General features: G+C 37.3%; 1 protein-coding gene across 1 annotated transcript in view; it reads right to left on the minus strand.

The window, feature by feature from the left end:
• FAM81B (family with sequence similarity 81 member B) overlaps window positions 1-5,609 on the minus strand; it is a 62,195-nt gene extending 56,586 nt beyond the window's left edge. The window contains 2 exon segments of the mRNA XM_079146033.1: window positions 2,251-2,315; window positions 5,517-5,609. Coding sequence (XP_079002159.1) covers window positions 2,251-2,294 — 44 coding nt within the window. The 5' untranslated portion in view covers window positions 2,295-2,315; window positions 5,517-5,609.
• Window positions 5,610-15,880: the final 10,271 nt, after the last annotated feature.

Consider the following 15,880-nt stretch of genomic DNA (forward strand, 5'->3'; position numbering starts at 1 on the left):
ATTGATATGACCTAACATTTAACCTACTAATAATATGTGGGATTGCTCCAACTGTCTGAGGCTGAGGACGACATTGTCAACACAACCATATTGCCTGTCATTTGTGTGCATATCTCCAACCAAGCTTGTTTCATAGGATGGGCATTACCTCCTTTGTTGTTGGGATTTTACTTCTTGGGATTGTTATTATTTGTTCTGAGCATCACTTATAAATGTATCCAAATATGTTTATTAGGCTGAACCTCTACTGAATTAATAATGACTTTTACTTGTATAAGTTCTGTGTTTGCATTGCAGTACATTTATTGTGCCCAGTGATTACTCTGATTTGTAGAGTGCAGTTATTTATAACTTGCTCTTCATTTAGTTCACTGGATTATACATGTCTATTCATAATATCCACAGTGATGATTGAAATGCCAGGACATAGTTTTGCTCTTCCAGTTAGTCAGCTACCTATAAGTCTATCACTTTGAGCAGAGCCATAAGGATTCAGTTGTTCTACCCTTAGTCTCTATTTAATTTGTCAATTGCTTTTCATCAAGAATTGATATCTAATGCACCATGACAAATACTGTAGGGGTATCAACAGGCACCCTGTTATAGACTCCCTGCCTTTAGAGAATTGCAGCCTAGTCTGAGATTACAGGGAAGAGAACAGAAGAAAACTGACCTTCTGAGGACAGTAAGGGGAAAGTTCTAGACATGTAAGAGGAGGATACAAGAAAGATCAAGGTAGAAATTAATGTTGTAGCCAGATAATCCTCATCATATTCTTACTTAGGATTATAGACTATTTCTCTTCTTTGTCTTAATTTTAGTTTCTCTGAAATCCAAGATGTTAAAAAAAATCTTGGCTTTCTGAAATTCATCTTCCAGGAATTCCATCTTCCAGGAATTTTTCCCTTTTCTCTCTGGGATTGTAGGTCACTAATGTGCACTAAACAAATCCTCTTGGATTCACACTGGAATTTGATAGATGAGAAGAATTATTTCTAATTTCCATTTGTCACATGGAATCAGGTAGGAACTCTCCCTTTTCTCCTTGGGTGGTAAGGTGAGCTAATATACCCATAGATAATTATTTTTGTATGTACCATATTCATTGTCCTTAATGTAGAAAAAAAATCATTCATCCAAGTATAATTTTTTTGACATTATGAAAATCATTTCCCCATGTTTGGTTCCATATTGTTTAAATTATAAACTCATAGTTACATAAGCAATTATAGGTTAAGGGGAGCATGAAAAGAGGGACTAAATATTGGGGTCAGATTGTTTGGAATGAATTAAATTTAACTGGCAAAAGAATGGGGAAATTCTTAATTGTGGAACTATTGAAATAAAAATTAGTGAATTTAGAAGTTTATTGTTTTTATTGTTCATTTTTTAAAAAAACAGAAGTATAGTATTTAAGTTATTTCTTCATTGATTCATTTATTTGAGCCTCTTTCTTTTGTGGTTATTATATATATTTTAGAATCAGAATTGTTTTAAAACTGTAGTGGACCCTGAAGCTCTAGTCCAACCCTTTCATCTTTACATGAAAACAATTAAAACCCAGAGATATTATGGGACTGACTGAGGTCATACAGTAAATTAGTGAATGGGCAGAGTCCAAGTCCCAAATGTCCTGAAAATATTGAAAACATCAGACCAAATTGTGTTCCTTTGATAAACTGAATAGAAGACAACTCAAATAAATACACGTTGCTTCTGAAATCCCACCCTTACCAACTAGAATTCTAATATCTTTTGGATAATATGCATGTACTAATAATATGTCATCATATTTTTATGTGTCCAGAGTTGTTCCCCTTCTGTGTACTTTCTCTGAATAAGCTCTAGGTGTGTCACTGTAAATAGAAGAAAGAAAATCTTTCTGATGATTAATATTTCAAACTTTTCTGAGTTTTCATTATGAACTGTTAACAGATCTACTTGGCTACTTTGAGATGCACAGTTAGCTATATCTGAAATTATCTTGTCATTTACTGTCTGTGCTATATTATTTTACAAACAAATTTATAGGGATCTATGAAAGTTATTTAAAGAGAAGAGAGTAAAATCTGCTTGCTCTGCCAGTCTGAAAGGAATAGGGTAGAAGTTCATCTTTCTGAGATGGTTTAGGCTTTTCTGAAAGCACAGAACTAGTTTAGATTATCTTAAAGGTCTTATTTAGGCACTTCAATCTCTGACTGAATCATTAAATGCAGTAAATAGATAAAAGGAATAATTTTATAGACTTACTTGTCAACATATTCAACTAGATCTGTAGAATTCTTGGTTGACATTTTAGCTGGAGATAATCTTACCTGAAACAAAGGTCATGGATTTAAAATATATCCTCTGCTATTTAAAAGTCCACTTTATCCTTAAAGAAATGTTTTGGTTTCAAACACAGTATATCTCATAGACCATCACTCAGTCAATCTTGTCCAAGTCCCATAGGTATTGCCAGTAACCATAGTCAAAATCAAGTTCCAGGGAGATACTAAAGAGCTACTTTTCATAGATTTAGTATCACCATCAGGAAAAAGTGTTGGAAAAGTCAAAGTCATAGATTATTCCTAGATAATTCCTAAATGAAAGATCTAGTGATTATTGACTGAGTTATGAAAGAAATTCTCATAGAGTGAATTATTCCTGATGTTCTGATTTCCTAGGGGAATCAGTTCAGTTTTGAAAACAAGTTAAAAAACTAATCTCTTCAAGTAATTTTATATTCTAAGAAAATTGGATGTCAGATAATTGTAGTCAATAAGAAAAAAATCAAAACGCAAAGCATAATACATAATTTATTAGTATAAACATAGTTGGTCATATATACACTTAACCGACAACCTCTAATCTAATAAATGGTACTTCTAGAAAGTTCTATTTGCATGAAGGTTGATAATTTGGCAACATTTCTATGAGGAAAGAGGTTACCAAATGTACTCATTGTTTTGCACATGCTGAAAATGCTTTAAACTCCAGTGTTCTTTAATTTTTAATGTTTAAAAACACAACATAGTTTCATCATAATTTTAGTAGCCTGTCACTGAACTGGATCCACTAGGGAGAGTGTGATTGGTATTCTATCTCATTTTTAAAAAATTAAACAAAACTCATTCCTATGGTATGTTTTTCTTGGTTTACATTCCTGTGTATTCTAATGATGGCAGGAATGTGTTAAGACCCACAAACAAAAATCAGTCCTTTAACAAATGTCTATGAAACTATCACATATTGATTCAGGGCTGGAAAACTTAATAGGAAATCTCCTTCCTCAAAGCAAATAACAAACAAAACTTAAAAATTAGGAAAGCCCATTATCAAGGAAGCTAATAAAGGACCCCTAATTATACTTAGGTTTTCCTGACCCAACCCACTTGGTGGTGGGCAACCAGAAGAGGCTCCAGGCTGCTTGGGATGGAGTCAATGAGCTGCTTGATAATGCTTTGGCCCTCTCCCCTTTGCTGAAGGGATGTGGATGCTCCTCAGCCCGCTTGGAACTCTAACCACTGGGCACTTGTGTGTGCATATTCTGGTTTGTGTATATTCTTTTTTACGATGGTTTCGTCTGCGAAACCATCGTAAATCCTTAGAGACTAGACTGGTCTTCCCTGGCACATGCTTTCACTCCTGTTTCCTGCTGGAATCATATTGGGCCCTGGGTTCCTCACCTACTTCATATGCCAGTTTTTTCCTTCTCATCTCTCCATTGCACCCTTGCTGACCAGCAAGAATCTGGTTTTGGTATTTTCTCAGCAACTGGTTGGTCTTGCCTCACATGTTTGGCACCTAGTAGCTTCTGTAAGTATTTGTGCCTTGAAAAGGTATGATGAACATTGTGTCCACAAGCGGTTATTTTCCCTTCTTCTGGAGTGTAAAAGGTGTGTGCGCGTGCACATGTGTGTGTTCGTATACATGTTTTTAAAATTACTGAATTAAAAATTAATTTTGGTACCGGAATTGTACCCCGGAGTGCCCAACCACTGAGCCACATTCCCAGCCCTTTTTACTTTGAGACAGGATCTCGCTAATTTGCTTGGACCTTCCTAAGTTGCCGAGGCTGGCTTTGAACTTGTGATTCTCCTGCCTCAGCCTCCCAGGTCACAGGATTACAGGTGTGCACCACCACACCTGGGTTATATGTTTTATTTTATTAACTTTAAAACTTATTTGAAAGAACATAAATAGCATCCTCTTATAAACACACCCAGTACACACACACACACACACACACACATAAACTTTAAAGTTTTAAATGTTAAACATGATGGACAAAAATTTTGAAAAGTGTAAGAAATTAAAAGATTATAGAAAACAAAATCTTATTCATAATTCTACTACCTAAAGCAAAATCATTACTATTGTGGTGCAATTATTTCCTCCTTTAAAATGCATTTTTTGTGCCTAAGGCAGTATTTAAAACTTTACATCTTTGCTAATTTAATACAGGAGTTTGTTCTTATTCATCTCATTCTTATAGGCTGCAACATGATTCTACCTAAAAATTGTCTCATAGTCAAACAATTTGATGGTTATTATGGGATTGTTTTACATGTGTCACTTTCCTGTTTTTCATAAGAATACTTTAAAATGTTACAATTCTTATGACTTTATGAACTATAAAGTCCTTTCTTGCATATAATGGGATTTCATTCTTCCAATAGACCTGTAAAAGTGGGTATCACCATTTTTGTATTATGGATAATTACTTTAAGTAACTGAAATCCTTCTTTGTTACAGAAAAATTTAAGGTGATTGTTTTTATAGGTGGGGAACTTGAGAATCAAGTGTAAGAGACCTGCTCAAGTGCTCAAGATGATATAAATGATGATAATAATCACTTTAGTTATTAATTGAGGTCTTCCTACCTGCTACACACTTTAACTAAGTGGCTCATTCAATCCCTACAACTTTGTCTGATAGGCCTAACCAGCTCATTTTGTAAAAGAGGAAACAGGTTAAGAAATTACCTAGAATCACAAGCTAGTGTGTGGAATGGTCAATAGAGACCCCAAGTGAGTATTTGTTACTGTGCTGGCTTTTGGGAGCTCTTTCCATATAAAAAGGTTACATCCACTGGGCAGGTGTTACGAGAATTACAGAAGTCTGAAAACATTGATTGCTTATGATGTCCTTTTTAATTAATGGACAAGATATAACTAGTACTAATAAAGGAAACATTATTTTCAGCTATTCTCTTTTTCCTGTTGAAGTCTACACCATGAGTTCATCTTGGCTCCTTTTGAATCTTCATAAAAAACAAATCACTATGAAATTTAAAAAAATTATCCCATATATTAAAATCAGTACAATTTATGTATTTACAAATGGAGACCCTTTTACTTTCCAACCTGTGCTGTCATCAGTCACTTCATTAAGGCAGAATAAGCAGGAAATATGTGAAGACTGAAAAGGAAAACCATTCTTCCAAGATGTCTTAAAACTCTGTAAGCAACCCTGAGCTTTAAAGAAGCTGAGCAAAATATTCTATTTTTGATATGAATATCTAAAGTACTTGCTTTCTTTTCTTGGTCACTGGCTGAGCCAGGAAGGGGGCCATCAGGTTCATCCGGCTGTTCCTCGGCAGTTGGGGAGGCACTTTTGTTTACATCTGTATCTAGGCAACCAGAATGCAGAATCAGCTCAGGAACTATGGCAAGCGAATATTTGCATTGGTGTTTTTATTTATTTATTTATTTATTTTTTAAATTGAGGTAGTTTCTGTAGATGTAAAATTTGAAAGGGAGACTTCCAATTCATTTTACACTTGCCCGCTTACCCAGACCCCTACCCCAGTTCTCCCCAAGCCTGCATCACAGCCAGTCAGCAGGAGGAGTGTATCCTCACAGGTGCTTCCATAAGACATTTAGGAACTTTGTTGAGATCAAACAGTCCTAAAATCACAGGGAATAATTTCCCATTCTACTTTGCTCAAGCCACTTGAGGGTCCTCTTTGGGATTTATTACTTTGTTTATATGTAATAAAAAGGACATAAGCCAGTGAAGAATAAAAAATTTGAGTAGTCCATAAGATAAATACCTGAACTCATGAGGCTTGATTTCTCAGCTTTATTTTTTGTTGATTTGAATCTTTTAAAAGGGGAGGGCTTTCCCCCCCTTTTTTAGAAAGCGAAAGTACTAAGGAATCTTCATTACAGGTTAACTGAAGTCTTCGTGTTTCTGGAGCATGTGTCTGAGTGTAGCTCAGCAGCATTGTGACTGCAGGAAAGGTCTGTGATGTCAGTGGGGACGCCTCGGACTTTAAATCGTTAAATCCCTGGGATTTAGGAGCTTATGAGTTTTTCCTTAATGCTCATTGTCATAAAAATCACCAGGACTTTTACTTCTTTGTCTCATGGGTGAGAAATGACCATTGATATTTCACACCATTCCACTGATTTCATATTCAAAGTTTGATAAGAGAACACTTTCTATCAAATTAAAGAGAAAGGACCAAGCATGGTGGTGCATGCCTATCATCCCAGCTACTTGGGAAGATCCCAAGTTCCAGGCCAACCTGGGCAACTAGGTTGGACTCTTTTAAAATAAAATATAAAAAGGGACCAGTCATAGAGTGCTTGCCTGGCATATGTTAGGCCTGGGATTCAATCTCCAGTAGTGCAAATAAAGAAAAAGAAAAAGAAAGGAAATTGAAATGGTAATTATTTCCAAATCCTTCTCTAAGTAAGCTGGTTGAGGAAGCTAACTCTTTTAGGACACTAAGTGGGAATCACAAATATTGTAGCAATAATGATGGGTGGTATAGGATAGGGTTTTGATAAATGAATGTATGAAACTTTGTGTAGAAGAAATTTTCTTGAGTTAGTTGGCCCAAAAAGAAGGGATTGTTTCAACTCAGAGATGTCTTGAGTTTCAAAATTAGAATTTGCATATTTTGTTAATACTACTTGATTCTTAACAATGATGCTATTGGCTAAGTTACTGTCCAAATTGTAGTGCTGACTGCCTTGGTCCAAAGATGTGAGATGTTCAAGATTCTGTGTGACAAATTTGATCCAAGGTAAATATCACCCATGACTTTGGCTCCATTTGTATATCTTCTAGTGCTAGTCTTATCTTTTAAAAGTCCGTAACCATCCCACAACTGAGAGCAGTAACTGAGATCAGGTGGCTATAGATTCCAAGAAAGTGGGTTGGAACCCTGACTCCTCAACCTATTGGCTATTTACTTAGGGCAAAATTACATTGCCTCCTCAAGATTCAGCCTTTTCCTCTGTAAAATAAGCTAATATTGATCTCATAGGTGGTTGGGAACTGAGTGCCAGGATAGGAACCTTCTAATATGTAAATGTTATTAGAGATTACTTCACAAGGTGGTTATTATCCAAGAAATAGACACATAAAACATCTATGTGAGAAAAAAAACAAAACCCCAAAACTGAATTTCAACTTGCTTAACAACCTTCTGAGATTCTTTCCCTCTTAAATTCAACTTTGAATCTGTGGCATTTGGCTAGAGAAATGGATCCCATTGAAATGGAGAGTCTGACTAGTTTGTTCCAAATACAAATGACTGATCAGTTTTTAACTGAACAATACACACAATATACATGCACTGTTGACGTCCTATCTGCCCAAAATGTGTGTGGATGTCCATGATCTTCAAAGATTATTCCTAATTTAGGGCTAATAAGAGTACAGTTTAAAAGACAGAAACTAAAATGTTCAATTTTGGTCTTAAAAACTTAAAATGACCACATTCCGATATTTTAAATACAGATATACGGAAAGTGTATGGTCTGCATTGAGGTTCATCCAAGGCAGAACTGCTGTGTGTTGTTGTGCATATACAACCCTAGAGGGCACCATTCGCATGGCACCTGTGTTGGGTTGGATTGAGGTGTCTCCCAAAAGCTCATGTGTGAGACAATGCAAGAAAGTTTGGGGACAAATGATTGGGTCATGAGAGTCTTTACACAATTAGTGAATTAGTTCCCAGATGGGCTTAACTGAGTGGTAACTGAAGGCAGGTAGGTTGTGACTGGAAGAGGTGGGTCATTGGGACATGCCTTTGGGGCATATATTTGATATCTGGTGAGTGGAGTCTATTTCTTTGCTTCTTGATCATCATGTAAACCATTTCCCTCCACCATATTCTTCCACCATGATGTTCAGCCTTACCTCGAGCCCAGAGGAATGGAGTTAGCTGTCTATGAACTGAGACCTCTGAAACTATGAACCCGCATATAAACTTTGCCTCCCCTAAAATTGTTCTGTTCAGATCTTTCAGTTACAGCAATGGAAAAACTGATTAAAACAGTACCACTGTAGACTTCCATTTTGTTATAATAGTTTTTCAGTCATATGCCAGTAAAATATCTTGAATTTGCAAAGTAAATATTTCTGGACTCTTTTCTGACAAGTGGAAGTGCATAGTCTTGAGATTGGGCCACCTATTCTTAACTCACACAAGGAGTGTACATGGGTCAGTGGAAACCCTGACCCTAGGTGTCTGCCAAGTGCTGTGTGCTCAGCTGAACCAGTCTCACCCAACCCTGGGACAGAGAAGCTCATGGTTATTGGCAGGTTCCTGGACTTCCTTTTTCTCCTTTCTCTCTTTTTTGTCTTGCCCACTATTGGATGATTTCTCAGCACTTCCAAGGTTACCTGTTCTGGAAAGTCTTCATTTGGACCTGTGTGTGCCTTAAGGACTCACAACTTTTTTCTTGCTTTCTGATCTTACCTGATTTGGTATTCTAGCAATCTCTGATATGTTTAGCACATAATATTTTAGGAGATACTCTTTCTGGTCCATCTTAATAAGTCAGGTAGTACAGGTATAGGTAAAAATACAAAATGTTTTAGGTTAAATGACTCACATAAGTAAATGGTGAAACTGACTAATTAGTCCCAAGTTTTCTGACTTGGTTGCCTTGTGCACTATCCTTCTTGGGATACGTCATACTGAATTCTACTAAGGTGTGGATCTTTTGAGTTCTATATTAAAGCAGTGCTCTATTTGAACCCAAAGGAAAGATAAGGGTTGGGATTTTAGCAGTGAGGTTGAGGCAGAGCATATTTTAATTCCGTTCAAGGTACGTGACTAATTTCTTCATTCTAGGGAAATGATATGAATCATCTAGAACAGTGGTTGGAAACATATATGGCACCAGACGACCTGAGTTCAACTCTTCTCTCTGCTGCTTACTACTGGGTAATCTTGGTAAATTATACATAATTCTACTTTCTATCTCTAAAGTAGGATGATGATAATAGCATAACATGAATATTTCAGTATCAATTTAAGATTATGATGAAAATTAATTAGATTTCTAAGGCTCTTAAAACACTGCATGGAGCACAGTAATTATGCAGTGAATGTTAGCTCATGTTCTCTTAGGCCTAACTATCTGTTTTATTGCATTTTCTATGTGCAGTTTCTTTAGTGGGGCTTGAATATCTCTTAAATAAATTTTTGCTTTGGCCATAAGGGATTGGAGGCAGCCTGTGGAAAGAGCCAGAGGGCCAGTTTTCAAGCACCATTTCATGAAGGACCCCAGCCTCTTTATTAGTAAGTGGGTCTGGCCCATGTCCATCATCACTCACCCTGGGAGCCTCTTCCAAGTGGCTTGGCATCAGGATAATTCTCTGGGATTCCTGGAATCATTTGTTCAGGAAGGATTCTGAGCATTTCCTGTTTTAAATCATTGATTATGCTGGGGTCACTAGAAAATTCAAGGATGAAAAACAAAAATTAAAGCCCTCTCGTGAAGAAGTTTAATCTCTGGAGGAGAAAGGGTAACCCCAGCTGACTCTAAATCAAGGCAGAAAGGGCTTCATTACATGGTACAACAATGTAATCACCCATGCCTCTCATATTTCCTTATGCCCCTTGACTAAATCAAACCTTGGTTAAATCCACCTTTCTACTTCTTTTGCCTGCATTTGTATGGCAGCACATGACTGGGGGAAAGCATGCAACTGTTTATTGGTCTTGAAATTCATGACCACAGGTTTTAAGTGGGTCCTTAATGCTCCTTGTCAATTATATTACATTTCCCTAGTCTATCACTCTCCTGCTATCCTAGATGATTCCCATACCTTTTTCTCTGACCTCGCTTCTTCTTCTCAGTCGGTGAGTTTCACTTTTTATTTCATTAAGGAAATAGAGATAATCAGAGGAGAATTTTGATGAACCCTGCCCAGCCCCTACCACATGGACAAAACTCTGGGTACCTGTGTCCACCTATTCTGCCTCCTGTTTTGGCAGAACCATGTGTGCTCCTGTGCCCTCTCACCCATAGAGAGCATTGCTCCAGCAATTTCCCATCTTTCCTCTTACTCAATCGTTGTCATCAACATATAAACATGCTTCTATTCCTTCCACTCTCCTTGAATCAAACAAACAACTTTTTCTTGATCCTATATTGCCTTCCAGCAACCACTCGATTTGTACCATTTCTGCACAGGAAAAAATCCCTGAAAGCTCTTTATAGTTGCTCTCTCTGATTCTCTCTTAGCCATGGTTTGAATTGTATCCCCCACCTCGCATTTTAATGTTGAAGCCCTAACCTCTCACATGACTGTACTCGGAAACAGAGTCTTTTAGGAGGTAACTAAGGTTAAATGAGATCCTATGTTGGGGTCCTAATCTGATAGAACTATGGCCTTAGAAGAAAAAGAGGAGAGAGAAAGAGAGATATCCCTCTTGATGTGTCATTTAAGGACACACAGTGAGGAGGTCATAGTCTGCCAATGAGGAAGACAGTCCTCCTCAGGAACCAAATCTGCCAACACCTTTAGTTTGTACTTCTGAATCTTCAGAACTGTGAAAAAAATATCTGTTGTTCTAGCAAGTGCAATGTTATTTTAGGGTAGCCTTAGTGGACTGATAATCTTGGATGAGTGAATTTGGGCTTTCTGTCCCTTGTAACTTGTACTGAGACCATTCTTTTTTTTTTTTTTTTTTTTTTTTTTAATCCTCAAAATCCTCCCATCCATATTCTGCAGAATTAAAGATTCTAGAATTTGAGGGTATATTTATTTATTTATTTATTACAGACTGCATTTTGATCCATTGCACACAAATGGGGTACATCATTTCATTTCCATGGTCGTAAAACATTCTTGGCAAGGTTTCCTATGACTGTTTATTGCCAAATCCAGTGGTTAATTCTCAGTCTTCATTGTCCTGGTCCCATCAGTAGCACTTAAGAGTTGAGAGCTATCTTCTCCCTGAAACTGTTTTTTCACTTAGGTCCCAGAAAGAAGTATCTCCCTCCTTTCCACAACTATGTCCTCTTCACTGATTTCTCGTTCATCTCCCTGTGCTGAGTCAGTGATCAATCATCTCAGTTTGTACAGAACTTTCTCAAAAGATGATGTCCTTGGAAATCACTTGGCCCTGAACAAACTTAGTCGAAGTTCCCTAGAGCTCAGTCCTTGAACTTCTGTACTCACTACCTTGATGAATTCTCACATTCTCATGGTTACAGGCTGATGATCCCCTAAGTCCCCACCCCTGTAATGCTGCTCCCCATATAGTCTTTCCCATCATAGACAATGACAACAGATTTTTTAAGATGCTTTTTTCCAAACCTCAGAATTCTCCTTCACCTCTCTTTCTCATACCCTACCTGTTCATCCCATCTTCAAATAACATCCAGACTCCGGTCATTACTGACTACCTCCTCTGCCAATTCTAGCCACCATCATCTCTTTCCTGGATTGTTGCAATGTCTTTCTAAAACCAAACTTACTCCTTCCAAACTTGCCTTTCTGCCAAATTATTCTCAGCAAAATAGCCAGTGATTTTGTCAAAGTTAAATTCCTCTACTCCAAATTCTTCAATGAGAAACTAAGGAGAGCTAAAGAAATAGAGGACTTGAAAAAGAATATTTAGCAAGTTGGGACTAGAAGCCAGACCAATTGTCTAGTCGGAGTTACAACTTAAAGTAAATAAAGTGAAATAAGGACTTTTTCTTATTTTTCTCAGTCATTTATTGGAAATTTGCCCAACTAACTTTTAGAAGTGATCAGATATTCTTTTGGCTATTAACCAAGATCAGACTTGGCACCAGGAGTTGTATCCTCCAAAGTGTCAAAGCACCCCATTATAGTTCCTTTCCAAGACAGCCACAGTGTTTGCTTATTTTAAGTAAGAAATTTCACATTATTCCCTCATCCATTGGGGGATTCAGTTGGTATATTCCTGTAATTTTTCTGGGTAATTGAGTCTCACCCTTTTATGTGCCCTTTGTTTTATATGAATATTTTTCTAAAGTATAAACTTTATACCTATTTTTAAGATGTAATAAATTTCAGGTTTTAAAAAATGATTTACTATTGTTATTGTGAACATCAAGCATTTAGAGAATTAAAGTGATTTCCTCAGAAACAAACAAGCAAACAAACAAAAAACTTTCAATCATTTTCCATTTTGATCAGAGTAGGTTTTCTGGGATCTGCAACACATTATGAGGTTATCTGATAGGATCCTCCAGGGGCCATCTGGCTCTGCCTCTGGCTCATTCTCCTCCCACCACAGCTACCACCTTCTGACTCCTTGAATACACCAGCAGGCTGTTGTTTCAGGGTCTTTGACCTTGCAGTTACCTCTGCTTAAATGCACTTTTTCTAGATTTGCCATCTGCTCACCTTCTTACTTACTTCTGAGTTTTACTCAAACATCCCTTCCTCAGAAAGGCCATCCCTGCCTTTCTAAAATTGCTGTTTTCTCCCACATTAAACATATTTCCAGTTATCGTTTCCTGCTGCCTTCCCCCTTAGCAATTATCTAATATATATTTCACTCTCCTTGTTATTTGCTCTGCTAGCCCCTAAGCTCCTTAAGGGCACACACATTTGTTTCTTTAGTTCACTGCCCTGCATCAGTTCCTGGAATAGTGTCTGGTAAGTGCTCAATAAATATTTTAGTTGAATTAATCAATGAAGTCCATAAAACACCAACAAAATTCTACAAGGGTCTACAGAAGTGGACAAATGTGGCCTGAATTCTGAAGGACCTGGCATTTTCTTGAGCCTTGAAAAATGCCCAGGCTGGTGGCTCCTACAATCTGGGGGGCACTCATGATTGTTTGTTTCTTTCCTTTCCGCCCAGTCTTACTCTCCGAGAGGCTTTTACTGCCTAGGATCCTCCACTAATGTTTGGAAAGAGGGAAGCCCTCCCCACCCCCAAATATTCCTTGTCCTGTTCTCTTGTCTGATTTTCAGCCTTTCTCCTGTGGTCCTTTTTAGGATCTGATCAGTTCTGTATGAACTTTACACTTGACAAAGGGCAATGCCTTAGTCTGGGCATTTCAAACATTATTGTGTAAAAACATTACCTGGTGAATTTATTAAACTGTGGATGTGTAGGCCCCACTACACAAGTTTCTAAATAAGTTCATTTTGCTCCAGAGATCCAAGGATCATGCATTGAAAAAACTCAAAGGAAGGATTTTTTTTTTAAAATTTATTTTTATTATTTTTTAAAATTTATTTTTATTGTAAACAAATGGGATACATGTTGTTTCTGTTTGTACATAGAGTAATGGCATACCAATTGTGTAATCATACATTTACATAGGGTAATGGTGTTTGATTCATTCTGTTATTTTTTCCTTCCCTCCCACCCCTCCCAACCCCTCTTTTCCCTCTATACAGTCCTCCTTCCTCCATTCTTGCCCCCCTTCCACCCCCCATTATGTGTCATCATCCACTTATCAGCGAGATCATTCGTCCTTTGGCTTTTGAGATTGGCTTATCTCACTTAGCATGATATTCTCCAATTTCATCCATTTGCCTGCAAATGCCATAATTTTATTATTCTTTATAGCTGAGTAATATTCAAAGGAAGGAATTTCTAAAGAGCATTCCTGAAGACCTAGAAAGAAGAAAATTTGGTCAGGGGGCAACTTGGTGTCCCTAAAATTACTACTATATGCCAACAAAACTATCCATTGATCCATCTATCTATTCATTTATCTATCTATCTATCCATTCATTCACCTATCATGAGTCTTGGATTTTGTGTTTAAGTAAATTTTCATAAAACCTAACAGAGCTGAGGTGCTTCCTGCTTTCAAAGCATCTTTCAGTTTCAAATTACCATCTTCATTTCCCCCAAGGCCAAACCACAGCCTATCGGAAGTCTCCTCTCAGGTGCCAACTAGCAATTTGCTTTTGTTCTAACTTTGTGTTTATGCCCTGCTGCTACTCCTTCTTCCAACTGTAAGTGAGGTTCTGTTCTCTTTTTCCATTCCCCGATTTCCTGTTGCCAATCTGTCTTTCCTGCTTCTGAACAAAGAGATTCTCCCCAGACACATAATTGTAGGCAAGCTACTATGGTAAGTCCCAACTGCCTTGGCTCCTATTTCCTGCCTTGCACTCCTATTGCCCTTTGTTTGGCTCTGGCGAATACCAGCCAGATAATTGACTAACCAAATTGAGAAGTGCAATGAATTAAAATACAGTGACTGATAATTTTCAATGAAATAAAATACCAAGAGAAAAAAAATAGTCATTGGGGAAATGTATTTATCTTTGTAAGTATATTTAGTATTTAGTTTGTCATGCATACTCATATTTGAGACAGTATAAAACAATCAACCAACAATCACACACACACACACACACACACACACACACACACACACACACACACAGACAAAACCCCATAACAGCAAATGCAGTATGAAGGTAGGTAAGTTTAGACGATGACCACTCCGGTGGCTGTTTATTATGCTGCACCAAATACAGGGATCATAGGTAGGGCTTTGTGGGGTCAATAATAGTCTGTGCTTGTTAAATTAGTAAATAGGGTCTCTTGGTGTAGGCAGCAGGAGTTTTTAGTCTAGCTGCAAATCTCTTCAGCTGTGGACAAGTTTCTTGCTCTGCCAGGGAGATTCTGAGCACACCTTTGTGGATTCAGCAGTCTGCTCTGAACAACCCTGATTCAACACCCCTGCCAGTGTCAGCTCACCAGGAACCAGTAGCTATCCCAATTTGCTGTTCTCATGATCCAGGATCATATTTTTGTTGTGTAGTAAGACTGATGTCTCCAACCATCCTGCTAAAGCAAGAACCTATGCTTCAAGGTGACCAAGGATATCTGTTTGAAAGCCTAAAATAAATTTTAATTCTGAATCAATGAATGTATTTTTGGCCTTAGATATCTGTACTTTTAGCAGATGGCTTGAGGACAGATTTAATATTTTATGCATTTTGTCTCAATAGAATGGGTAATGAAAGCCATAAGAGAAGGTTTCCTGTGCTCTGGGAATACTCCTATGACCATTAAAATACGTGAGAATTTTGTTCTGTGGAAAACATATCCCTGAGTAACCCGCTCTTCTGAAAGAAGGCCCATTTCAGTATGGGCTGCTTATCCACATCTCCTTATGGCCATGCTTTCTATCTTGTAAAGTTTGGCATCTTGTATTTGCTCTGACTGCCAGCTAGCATGATTTATCTTTTTAAAAATTAAAGTAAAAATGATTTTTTCCAGTGCATTTTCTCCCTAGAAATTTGTTATGGTTTTTACAGGTGTAGATATACCTAGACCAAACTTTAATGTAAGTGGGTAAGAAAAGATCGAACATTTAGCCAAAGGCCTACTATATACAAGGTGTTCTGTGTATGTATGTGTGGATTTATTTTTTACAATTCAGCGGTCTTCACAACAACCAATGAACATATTATCCCACATTACAGGTACAAGTTGAAGAAATTTCTCAATTGAACTATTCTTTGCTTTTTGCACCATAACAAACTCCTTTTGTCGTTCCTGCCCTTTTCATTTTTTTTTCTCTTTATATATATATTTTTTTATTGTAAACAAATGGGATACATGTTGTTTCTCTGTACATGGCGTAAAGGCATATCATTTGTGTAATCATAAATTTACATAGAGTAATGTTGT

Source organism: Sciurus vulgaris (genome assembly GCF_902686455.1).
Source record: "Sciurus vulgaris genome assembly, chromosome: 6".
NCBI lineage: Eukaryota > Metazoa > Chordata > Mammalia > Rodentia > Sciuridae > Sciurus > Sciurus vulgaris.